Source organism: Athalia rosae, chromosome 2 (assembly GCF_917208135.1).
Source record: "Athalia rosae chromosome 2, iyAthRosa1.1, whole genome shotgun sequence".
In the NCBI taxonomy this organism is placed as follows: domain Eukaryota; kingdom Metazoa; phylum Arthropoda; class Insecta; order Hymenoptera; family Athaliidae; genus Athalia; species Athalia rosae.
The window spans coordinates 5675493-5688431 of NC_064027.1; the positions used below are offsets into that span (position 1 = coordinate 5675493).

The following is a 12939-nucleotide window of genomic DNA, read 5'->3' on the forward strand; positions in this document are numbered from 1 at the left end:
ATTTGATCGATATCATTTGATTACCTACGTCTAATTGCGCGTAGATCTGACATCCGTTAATTATTATTTTACATCGGATGTTCATGTTCGCTTTCTGCAAAGTTGCACGATATACGTGTTTTTTTTTCTCAATCCTCATGTCGTCTGCACTGTTTAATTTTCTCAACATGTCCCCACTACACAACGGCGATGCAAGAATTTTGTAAAATTGTACGAAACAGTAGCCGCGCATAATCCGCTGTCGCGGACTGCACGATCCTCGGGGAATTGGGAACGCTCTCGTTATTCCTATGGAATCTCTTTTTACCACACAAGTTGTACGCTCGGGGTTTCCATAATCAATCGTTGTGTATCGGAACGCGGATGTGGTCGTGTAACAGATTTCGGTATTCATTGCGCACCCCTAACCGCCGAGGACGGTGTAAAAAAATGTTGACGTCGGCAATAATTTTACTTTCTTTATTTTTTTTTTTTATTTCGGTAAACATCTGTGGTTATACTTTTCGAAAATTCAATTATTCGTAGGTGTACGTAAGTTCGAATTTATGGCGAGGGGGGAGGGGGGGGGGGGGTGGATCGGTGATGGGAAATGAAAAGCAATTGGAAGAGCGAATGGGATAGCAGGTGCATCGGTCTATAAATAAATTGAAGGCATTCATCCACTCCCTCGCAATTTCGCGTGTATCGGTATACCCCGTGGCGCACGTGTGGTGGGGATGTATTATACCGTTTGTACGTAAACTCGAGGGCGCGAATACCCACTTTTTTTATATTTACAATACATCCGAGTAAGAGATTGTCGCTTTTACATTTTTCTCCCATTTACTCTCGCGCGGCAGCGTCTGACTGGAAGTCCGACGGAAAAACTACCCCCTCAGAAATACATTCGTTTGGGCAACGGTTCCGTTTCGTTCCGTTTCGTTACGCTTCGTCTCGCCCTACTTCCGCTCCCGTACCGTGCGGAGCACCAGGCAGCGGCAGCACTTACACCGAGCGAATCTCTTGGTAACTCCCTCGAAAACGTGAACCTTACGCGCCACCGATATCGCATCGCGTAACGACGTAAACCACTTAGAAGGAATCAATTTTCTTCACCTTCCTTTTATTATTTCCGCTCGATCCCCTTCGACACACCGCGATCGCTTTGTACCGCGATGACGAGTGGAGAAAAATAAATTCCCTCGAACGTTACCTGTATTCTAATACCGTGAGATAAAAATAATTAAATCGAGCGAAAAAGAGGATTGGATGCGGGGCATGAAGAAGAAAAGTTAATTTTCCACGGGTCGTTTTGTAAAATAAAATTCGATTATCGGGGTCGGACTATTGATATCGGGTAGGTATACGCACAGTTATTAGCAGGTACAACAGAAAGTTTCGAATCAATTTCAACTTTCTTATCTCATTGATATCGAGGTGCGCTTAAACCAGTGGCAATTTTTACTTATCCCTTTATCGCTCCCAACGATTATATATAAATCCTTCTAGCGCGAGATATATATATTTTTTCACGTATCACACCGCAGGTGTATCTAGGTATGATGTATACGCTCGTGAATGAACGAGATAACTTTGTTTTTTTTTTTTTTTCTTTCATTCTTCGTTTTTTTTTATTATTACCTTCATTTCTTTGTTCAATGTTATCGCGATACGTAATTCATCTTCGTTGATCCGTCAAAAGTTGAATGACCGATGCGAACGCAACTGTCTATATACTTTTGTTCTTATATATATGTATGTACCCACTCTGTATACGATACATACATATAATATGTACACGCCAAGTATTATGCGACGTGACAAAAAATAATTGTATTTCGGGTATAAGGGTTGTTTTATTTTTTCTTTTTTTTTCTTTTCTTTCGGCTGTATATTTTTCCTTGATATTTTGTTTTCCTCAATTTCTTTTTATCGCGAGATAAAGCGGAGTGCGCGTTATATGGCGTGGATACACATTTGTATGTGTACGAGAATATTATAATCGCCATGATACGAGTTGACGAGATATACCCGGTTGTCTCTAGATTTAGAAATAAAAAAAAAAGGGCGAGAAAAGTACGTACGAATTTCTCCCAATTGTTCACGCTGAATACAAAAATTTCAATGCAAATTCTGAACATCGAGCAACCCCTGGTTCCAGAATTATCGCATCAAACATGCGAAGGGTTCGACTCTGTCGTCGTCGTGTACGGTGGGAAAAACAAGAAATTCTCGATATTAGGGGGAATAAAAGCGGTATACTTGCCATTTTTTTTCGTTTTTTTTGTTACTTTTTTTCGTTTTTATTCGTTCGAAGGTCGGAAACGTCAAGGTGCAGCGAAATGTGTGTCCCGCCGTTAGAAAAGACGCACACCTTTGAAATTTACTTTTACGAGATAGCCGGGGGGGGGGGGGGGGGGGGGGGGGGGGGGTGGAGCTATTTGGTTGCAGGACCGTTTTATCTTTCGGTTCTATAGGGTGTGTGTAGTTTCTCTGCGGGGACCCGAGAGGAAGATGGTAAATTTAAATGTTGGGGTAGGATGCGGATGTGCCGTATAACGTGGTTATATACATATACGAACGTGGCCGCACCAATAGCGTAGATCCTAAAATACAATTTCAAATACTTTAACTGAAACATACGTAGGTTATATATGTGGCGTCTGTATTTCGCACCCTCTGTGCAAACTTCCCGTATCACTAGATTCCTTTTCCTTGGAAAATGGCTGCTCGGGGCATTTGTTATTTCCAGTACTCGATGTATATACCTACCTACCTACCTACGTACGTATCCACGGATGTAAAACACCCTATATACACCGACTCGGAGAAGGTCGAGAATCCTTCTCCCCAAACACCACACCACCGTCGTGTCCGTGCGCCAACGTTCATACGTGTGTAGGTACGTTCGTTTAGACGCCTCGCGAATCTCGTAAAGCTCTTAAGCAATTTCGTTTTAATTAAGTTGTCATTGTTTCGTAAGAGTTTTCGCGTCCGGAGTTTCCCCATATACATACCGTTGCTCCGCGGTCGCGGCGTCTCCGAGAAGTTTCCTATACGCCTGACGATGTTGAGGTTTTTTTTTTTTTTCGTTTTCTTCCGCGTTTTTCACGCTACACTTCGTACTTGGTTTTTTTTTCCCCCCAAAAATTTTGCAATTTCTATTGTCTTACCTCGTGTTTATTTTTTCCAGTTGTTCGCGCATCCGTTGTTTTTTTTTTTTGTTTCCTACCTTTTCACGCTCGTTGGGGAGGTTCCGATGATTGGTAGCGAACATCGACCGGTTCGCGCGACCCTTAAACCGTATCGAGAGCAGAAGTCCGTGGACTTTGACTGCAGGGCTTACAATTACATAGTTAGAGAGTTCGTGGGAAGTGGACGCCGATGTAGTGCCTTTGAAAATCAATAAGATACGTCACGGAATGAAATTCCCTCGGGCGAACCCCGCGGAGAGAAAGTTCTATATATCTAACGGTGGTTACCATTGTATATACGATGACGCCCTTACACCGCCGACCGACAAACCAACCCGGACTCGAACCCAACACTTTCTTTCCACCCTAACAAGCAATAACTTTTCCTTTGCACGCCCCGACGTATATAAGGTGCCCTCCTATGAGTAGAACGCCATTATCTTTCTATATAAATAGGTTATTCTCGACACCAAAGCATCCCCATTTATGGGTGTAAAAGAGGAGTCTTTATTACACGTAGATCGTCCGCGTGAATGGAGAAAATAGGCTTTACGTGTGTATATGGATGTGTTTTTATGGAGATTCTTATTTTTATTTATTATTATTTTCTTTTCGTTTTTTTTTCTGTTTTTTTTTTCTACCCTCTATATACCTTTTTCCACTTTCGCTTAATTTTTGTGAAACACACACTTTCAGGATGACGCTTTTGTCATATCTCAAGAGCGGATTTGTTTTATACGGGCCGTTGTTGAGATTTTTTCTTTGGTTTTATAGCAGTTTAGAATCTTTTTTTCTCTTCCTTTTGCCTAATTCTCTCCATCCTTCGATTTAATTCGACTCTCACTCAATCTCGATGAGGTTTCCCTGATCGAGTTTGATGGAAAATTACCGAGGATAAGGGGGGGTAGGTGGAATAACGGTAACGATAATAATGAAAATGAAGAAAAGCTCCGATCGCTCCGCAATTCGAATGAAAGAAGTAGAAGAATTTGGTCTCCGTTAGTTCGGCGGATGGAAACCCTTCGAGTAAATACTCTCTCGGTCGGGGATTTTGCGGTGGTTGTAAGTTGGCGCGGCAGCGAAGGGTGGACCGTGTCTATACACGAGACGTACCTTATTCCGTGTACCCACACCGACCCGCTACATCCCTTGGAAGAAACTTGTCGTCGTTTTATAGACGCAAAAGGTTTTGCTAATGAAAGCGTCACGACGCCCGTCCGCCCTTCCTTGTTCCAACCCCGTCATCGTCTTCGTGGTAGTCCTCGTTGTCGTCGTACGATGGGTTGTTCTTGGAATTTAACACCGCTGGGATCGCTTCAATTTCAACCTATCTACGTACTCGTATATATATATATGTATATTCGCCAACCTTAAGCGCAGCTTCAATTAGCGCAGTTGGTTTCAATTTGTAATTAATTAATTTTCAATTCTCACCGCGTAGATTCCAGCGCGACACATCCTGCGACGCTTCGCCTGCGGACCTGTGTGTACATAAATGTACATGTACCTATACTTGTACAAATGCATTCCGGGGTCTATTCAGAACCCCCGTTTCGAAACTTATATCGCATTCAAAATTTTCGAAGCATACGCAATATATACAAGGTCGGAGAATTGAACAATACAAATTACCTCGTCAATTCTGTTTCGCACTTATCATCCTTTCCTCGTGATTATTATTTCTCGTGTTGAATAATAACGGCTGACTTTGTAAGAAACTTTGCTAAATATTATCGGTCTTCTTTCATATCCGTACCGAAACGGAAATTTGAGATTAAAATTTAATTCACTTCGCAAATTCTAACTTTGGAAACTCAATAATTAAGTTTTCGAGGCGATATAAATTGGTTAAAGAACAGTTCCGCCTAATTCACGTTATCCCCAAGTATACGAATCGAATATCTGCGAGTTGAAAACCGTTTTGAATTAAATTAGTTTCAAAAAAGAAAAAAAAAAAACATTACTTGTCGCACGTTCTCCTAACGGGATGAAAAAAATCACGCTCCATCGGACGCTGAAGTCAATTCGAATCTATGCGTAACGTTAGCCGCACCGATCGACTGTCGAAATTTTTTTCACCGGGGTTTATATAATCTAGCCTGTATATATACATAAAGTTCATGCGTAATATCGACAAACGCGTATCGCTCGCACGCGTCTGAGCTGCCTGTAATAAATGTACGTCGAATGTTCGGAGCATTTTGATCCAATAAGAAATGAAATGCGAATGAAAAAAAAAAGTACGAAGAACGACGGCGTATCGGACCGAATGAAAGGAGACCGATCGAGAGCATAAAAAATATGGAAGCCAGGAAATTTTTATCGAAAGTAAAAAACAACGTACAGGACCACAGAAAATTCCTGAACAGCAGAAACTGCAGGTTATCAGTGCTCGAGACTTCTGACTTTTCGGTATACATTTTTCCGCTTGAAATTTCTTCCGAAGATTGTTTCCGAACTTCACACCTAGATGCGGGCGTTTTTTTCGTACCGTTGAAAAAATCGAAATATCATCGCTGTTATTTTTCTTTTTATAAAAATAAATTAGTATAAGAGTGTAGCAGACGACGCGTTATGGTATACTTACACGCGACGTTGCGTGACACGTGTTATACGTACGTACGTAGGTACGTACATCTAGGTGCGGCGGTACGTGTCTCTATGTATACATATAATAAATACCTATGTACTGAATAATTAAAAGGCTGTCGGAATCTGTATATATGTATAATATGTACCCGTATGCATAAGTTACAAATATATGGAAGCTATAACGTATATCATTGGCGCGGGTAGTTGTCGGTATAATAAATGATGTTTCATTGGGGGGAGGGGGAAAAATATAGTTACACGCGTTGTATGAGAACATTAATATCGCTTTTCCCCATTTCCCCTATTTTGCTACCCGTTTTCCAAGGCTTGATGCGGAAGCTCTCTATGTGGGGCTCGCTATTTTGCTCGTCGGTTGCTAGCTTCGTCGCTCCTTATATACAAGGCTCGCATTATATCCTCGGTCCTGCAGCTGTTTGGGCTAAAAGCTTTCCGTACAAGGCTTTATTTACCATGTATGTATAACGTGTGTTACTATACGTGTAACTATACGAAGTGAGGTTCTCGTGAAACCGCACACCCGCGAGACGCGTGCACCAAATTCGTGACGTACGAGCAGCGATGCCGACTCCTGACATTAGCTGTCAACCGATCAAACAACGCAGCCGGTACGCCGGGGCCGAGGCTAATGGAAATAAGGTTTCAGGTTGGGTCGAAGCACGATAGAGAAAAATAGCAACGTCAAAAACGAAAGAATGTGTTCGTCGACGTGCTTATCGAAGCGATGGCAAATTGGCGATCGTTATTTCCCATCGGAAGAATCTCGATCGGCGGGTACCCCTGTGGAAATTCTGATGTCACGATGCGTTGGTTTTGATGGTTTTTTTTTTTGTTTGGTTTCAATTTCAAATGTTCGTCTCTTTCCCGCTCAGTTTTCACGTTCGTGTTTACCGACTGTTCTCATTATCGACCGGTTACGTGGTTCGATTAATGAGAGATTGGGAACGGGGTGTTTTTTTGGCTTTTTACCCCGGTTTACCGGCGAGACACCGGCCAACACCTTAACGGCTATTATACCGCGGCAATCCACAACCCCTGAAAGTGCGTGTAAACCGGATATTGCGTCGTAATGCTCGACGTGTTCGGGCCACTTCACCTATAATACAACTGTGGGGTATTCATTGGGTTACCATTCACCCTGCCTATCGACCGCTTTCGTCGAATATCCTTGCAGCTTTTTACTCTCGTAGGAGCCGAAGGGGTGATTTAGGAGGCGAAGGTATATATCGTCGAGCGGCTATTTTTAATATGAGCGATAGAAAATTATTATTGAGGAGAATTTTTTCGATCATGTATTCTTTTACGTATCCCCCTGACTCGCGTTCGATAATTTTCGCTCCTCGATTTTTCACGTTCGACCTGTTTTCTGTTGGCACAATACGTTCCTCGTGATGCTCGGCCTTTTCCCCACACACTGTCTCTGTGTCTGTTTTGTACCATTCAGAGTCTGATTGAACTATAATTGAACTGTATACACTGCGCATAAAAATTAAGGGGTCATCCTATTTTCGCTCCGAAAAACGTCCAATTTTCAAGCTCCAAAGAGTGGAAGATTCGTGATTACTCGATCGATTGCATGAGTAGATGATTTTGGCTTTCAGATTTGGATTCTGAGCTGATTATATGTGAGATTGCTCTTGAAGAACCGAAAAAAAATTCGATTTTTGAGTAAAAAATAAATAATTTTTTCAATTGGGTTTAATATGCTTTTCTTACGTATTTTGACCTCAGGAATCCGAATCTGGAAGAAAAATTGATCCATCTCTAAAATTGACCGAGTTATCGCCAATTTTCAGCTTTTTGGGGTCAAAAATGAAAAATTGATTTTTTAGTCTATATAAATGTAATTTGAGCTCAGGAACCCGAATCCGAAAGAAAAATTGATCTATCTTCAAAAATGACCGAGTTATCGCCGAATTATCGCATTTTTTGGCATAAATTTGAGGATATCTCGAAGAGAAAAAATCATAGCTCAATTTGGACAACGGATTCGTGTTCCTGAGGTCAAAATACATAAGAAAAGTGCCATACGATCAATTTTAAAAAATAAAAATTTTTGGCCAAAATTTGAAATTTTTCCAAGGGGTACCCCTTACGATTTTTTCAAATTTTGGTCAAAAATTTTTATTTTTTAAAATTGATCGTATGGCACTTTTCTTATGTATTGTGACCTCAGGAACACGAATCCGTCGTCCAAATTGAGCTACGATTTTTTTCCTTTGAGATATCCTCAAATTTGTACCAAAAAATGCGAAAAAATGAGGATAACTCAATCATTTTTACAGATAGATCAATTTTTCTTTCGGATTCGGATTCCTGAGCTCGAATTACATTAGGATAGACTAAAAAATCAATTTTTTATTTTTGACCCCAAAAAGCTGAAAATTGGCGATAACTCGGTCAATTTTAGAGATGGATCAATTTTTCTTTCAGATTCGGATTCCTGAGGTCAAAATACGTAAGAAAATCATATTAACCCAATTGAAAAAATGATTTATTTTTTACTCAAAAATCGAATTTTTTATTTTTGACCCCAAAAAGTTGAAAATTGACGATAACTCGATCAATTTTATCGATAGATCAATTTGTATTCCGGATTCAGATTTCTGAAGTCAAAATACACAAGAATACTATATCAAATTCAAAAAAATCGTACAAATCATTTAAAAAACGCGTTTTCAATGGGACGCTTCAACGTTCCAAATGTTTTTCTTTCCAATCTTTTACCCTAATTCTTGGAGCAGGTATGAAGCCTCCGAATTGGACGTTTCTAGGGGCGAAAATAGGGTGACCCGCTAATTTTTATGCGCGGTGTACTCGACCATAAGAATCATGTAGTACAGTTCAATTCGAAGGTGTACATGAAGTGTGTTTGAAAATTAATTTTCAACTCTGAGTATTATAAATAACCAGATTTCTCGTACTCTTCTGTTTCAGGTAAGAGAGCTGCTTCGTCCCTGTACAGTAATTATTCTCAACTATAAAAGGGTAATTAATTACTTTACATAAGTTGTATGTACGTAATATAAATAGCAGTTGCTACGTAGAGGTAGCGAGAGGTATACGCGTTATAATAGAATCGAATTAAAAATTTCACGATAACGAAACGAAGCGGTGCTTCATCTGCAGTGAAAATTGTTAAAAGATTCTGGATGTTGGTAAAAAAATTACCACAGTCTTCGGTATAGGTACGTACGTAGAAAATATATAAATTAAATATACAAAGAAATTTAAATAAACCTAAAATCAAGAGACAAAAATGAAAACTTTCGAACGAGTTTTCGTTGTTAGTCAAATATATTCAGAAAACAAAAAAAAATTTCTTCTTCACCCTTAAATATATGAAAGAAAAAAATAACAATAAAACGAAAAAAAAAAAAAAAACTAAAATGTAGAAAACGTAAATTTTTCGTACCTTCGTATACATATACCTACATACCTTTCAAACTTGTCCTTCTTTCGCAGAAACTTTGTTTCTACAGTGCTCTGACAAACTTATACCTCCCATACCTATATACGTACGCGAATGTAATATGAGATTACCCCAGCAGAAAATTGTGGACGCGAAAAAATGTGTCAGAATTTGAAAAAAAAAAAACAAGAGCAAAATAATTAAATAATATTTATACGAAGAAATATAGAGAATGAAGTGAGTAGAAAAAGATATTTAAAGAAAGAACGCGACGTTATACGTGTAGATTTGAAAACTAGAAAAAAAAAAAAAAAATCAAATAAATTAATTCGAAGAAATAACCGAAACTACATCAAAGTCAAAGTCTAACTCGGTGGAAAAGTTTAGACCGTAGAGAGAAAAAGAGAAAAAAGAGAAAAAAAAACTTCAACCAGTTGCAGTTTTACTTAGACTTTATATAATTAAACGAAAATTTCACCGCAAATTATAAACTTCCCTTAGCTGCTCAAAGTGATTTTTTTCTTATTTCAATGTTTTTTATATATTTTTTTCTTGTCTTTACTTCGTTGCATGCGGACTCAATTTACTTATGGCCTCATTTTTTGATAAGTTATCCTAACTATGTATTTATAAATCTCTTGGAAGAGAAAAAGACGAGAAAAAAAAAACGACCGGTTTTCGCCGCAGGTTTTTAATTTAATATTAAATTATAACGAAGGAAATATATATATATATATACTTGTGTTTATGTATGAGGAGACCGGTATAAGTAATGGCTTGTATGGGCACATAGTAATTTAATAGGGTACGATAAAGGTAGGCGGTGTGTAAAAATATATTAACAGCAATCAAAAAGTAATAAAGTTTGGGCGTGACATTTTGAGCGGTAGGGCGTGATAGAACTTAATCTAACCCTCGAGTAATTGCGTGCCTCCAATTCTTTTGCTTATATCCAGTTTCTCCTAATACAGGGTCTATGGGAAAAAAGAAGAAGAGGGGAAAGATGGGAAGAAAAGAGAGTGAAAAAACAATGAAAAAAAAAACAAGTTTCCTCTCTCTTCGGTCTCTGTAGGGACCACGTATGGTGGTAGTGCTCTTCCCACATCGTTACATTCTGCAGGAATACCATTCCAGTATAAGCCGAGAACGTTGTTTTTTTTGGTGGCTGTTGGTCATCTTGTTCCGGTCTCCTCCCCGCCGCCGCCCCCCCCTCTCCCATCATCTGCCTCGTTTCTTCCTTTTTTACTTTACTACTCTTCTACTCTTCCAAGGGGGTGGGTTGTTTCGTCTCATTTTTACCAATCCCACGCCAATCACCTGCCGAGCGTTGACTATATACGAGCTGAATCGTGGGTAACGCGCTCTACGGATCTAATCAGCGAGGTAACGAAAAAAAAAAAAAACGAAATAAAAAAGATAAAGAACCAAGTGTACCCATGAAATAGTAGGCAAATGAAAATAATAATAGTAATAACAATAATAATAATAATAATAGTAACAAGGGCAATGATAATATAATTTAATTGGGGGGTGGGGTGACGCAGGTGGTGAACGCGACGGGATGTGAAAATTGTACAGTGTACAACTGATAGACTATAGATGTGATCTCTGTTTTATCTCGTATATACATTTCGCGCTGCGCTGCGATGAGAATAAAAAGAAATTTCTATGTAACTTTTAACGATCAGTTTTCAAGCGCTGTTCTATAAGTTACAGATACCGTAACGTCGGCTGTAATTCGTGAAACACGTGCTACGAGAAAAGCACGTGTCCAACGTATTTACCACGCGACTATGTCACTTATATATATATATGAACAGTTTGATGAAATATAGTTGATGGATGAACGTTGACGATGAATAATTAATGCGGCACATGTCCAAGGCGTCAAACGCTAGATTAACATGATTTAAACATCCTCTAACTCCACCTCCTCTGTAACACCGCGCAAGTGGTTGCATAATAATAACCCATAGAGCTGCGGTTACGGCGCATACATGTAAATGTGAAAAGTGGTGATTTAAACATTTTTTATTTTATTTGAAAAGAAATTTTTTACTTTCAAGATTCGTCCATTTCCTTTTTTTTTTTTTTTTTTTTTTTACAGAAAAAAGATCTTTTACAAAATTTCATCGAACGTGTATCAGTGATTTATACCTTGAATCGAATGAATTCAGTCGGAAAATGGCGTGGGTGCGAATATACGTTTTATAAGTGTATGGTTATGTACATGGTGTATAATAAGTAAACGCGTTAATTTGCCACTTGGCCGAATCTAATTTTGATTCGATGAGCAGCCAAGCGGAGCTGATCGCTGGTAAAACTATATTTCGTTACCCGTACTTTGAGGGTTGATCAAACTTTCTAGACACGTCGTAGAGCGGCGGCTTTCGACTTGGTTCTCTTCTTGGATCCAGGTATTACATACGAAGCGGAATAATAGAAAAATAAGAGAAAAATCAAAGAGCCGTAATAATAGCTCGCGAAGAATTTTGCAACCGTTCGATATAATCGGCGAATCACTTTTTTTTTCTCTTTTTCACCATTATCTTATTTATTTTCTTTGCGAATTTTTCATCAACGCGCGGACTAAATAAATCGCAAAGACCTCGCTCAATTTCGTAAGAAAGTAGTGAAGATGGATACGTTAATTTTTTCACGCTTGAAAATTCTCAGTCTTTTTTCCGACTCAACGATATCCCTGCAGCAGCTCACTGCACCGCGTACCACGTGTGCACGTATTTATAGATAATAATAAATTTATAAACGAGGTTAAAGTTTTTCGTTATTTCTACTCTCCACCGTACGCTCTGACTGTACAGCTGTAAATGGATTTCCGTTTTCCTTGAGATACATATTTCCGAGTGTTTCCTTCACCCGTCCGAACCAACCTTCGATAATACGCGAGAGAGTAAATCTACGTTAAAACACGATACACGCCGCTGAACATAGAAATATTACGTGCGATAATAAGGCCATGAATATCTTTTACTCCTTCCACACGATTGTGGGTGATAATCTCCGTACCCACATCGCTATGAATTCTCCGGCTCGAAATCGTGCGGCCGTATAATCAGGAGAGAAAAGCTCAGCTCCCCCTCTGCGCTAACAAACGAAGAAAAAACAAATTGGCTTTTTTCATTAATTTTGTTTAATTTTTCACGTTCATCTCGATCGGCGGTCCATCGGTTCCTCGTTGAAGAAAAAAAGAAAGAAAGAAAAAAGAACATTCGCCACTTTCTCGCGGCGCGTAGAATATCGAAAAAAATTTCGTTACGCGTATACTCCCGGTTTACGAAATCCTCGTCTACGCAAGTGTGACGAAACTTTCCTTCGTCTCTTTGAAAATCGAGTCCACCGGACTGACCTTATACACGATCGATTTTCTTGCCTCATATGACGACGAAGAGCCGCTTAATTAATTACCGTTGCTTAATCGATTCTCGGAAACCGTTATCGATGGACTCGGTAACAAAGATTACGTTGGATCTCGAGTGGTTTTTTCATTTTTTTTTCAATTTTTTTTTTATTTTGGAATCAAAGTCCGATCATCCGGAACGCCCTGACGCCGATCGCACTTTGTGCATAAAATCGTGCTCCGCTCCACGTTCGATTCTGTACGACGAATTCATATCGCGCTCTAATTTCAAACCGACCATTACGCGATCGGACACGATTCTCCGCTTCCGTACAATTCGGGTTACATTACGTACACACAGCGTTCCATATTGTATAGCTTTGATG

At 39.3% G+C, this 12939-nt stretch overlaps 1 protein-coding gene across 3 annotated transcripts in view; it reads left to right on the plus strand.

The window, feature by feature from the left end:
- Nucleotides 1-12939, plus strand: part of LOC105684648 (E3 ubiquitin-protein ligase MYLIP) — a 108068-nt gene that overhangs the window by 26798 nt on the left and 68331 nt on the right. For 2 of the 3 annotated variants that reach the window (XM_048649464.1, XM_048649466.1), the window contains exon 2: nt 8721-8771. The exons of the other annotated variant lie outside the window; for it this stretch is intronic. In XM_048649464.1, the coding sequence (XP_048505421.1) occupies nt 8721-8771 (51 nt within the window). The remainder of the gene's footprint in view (nt 1-8720; nt 8772-12939) is intronic. 3 annotated transcript variants of the gene reach the window in all.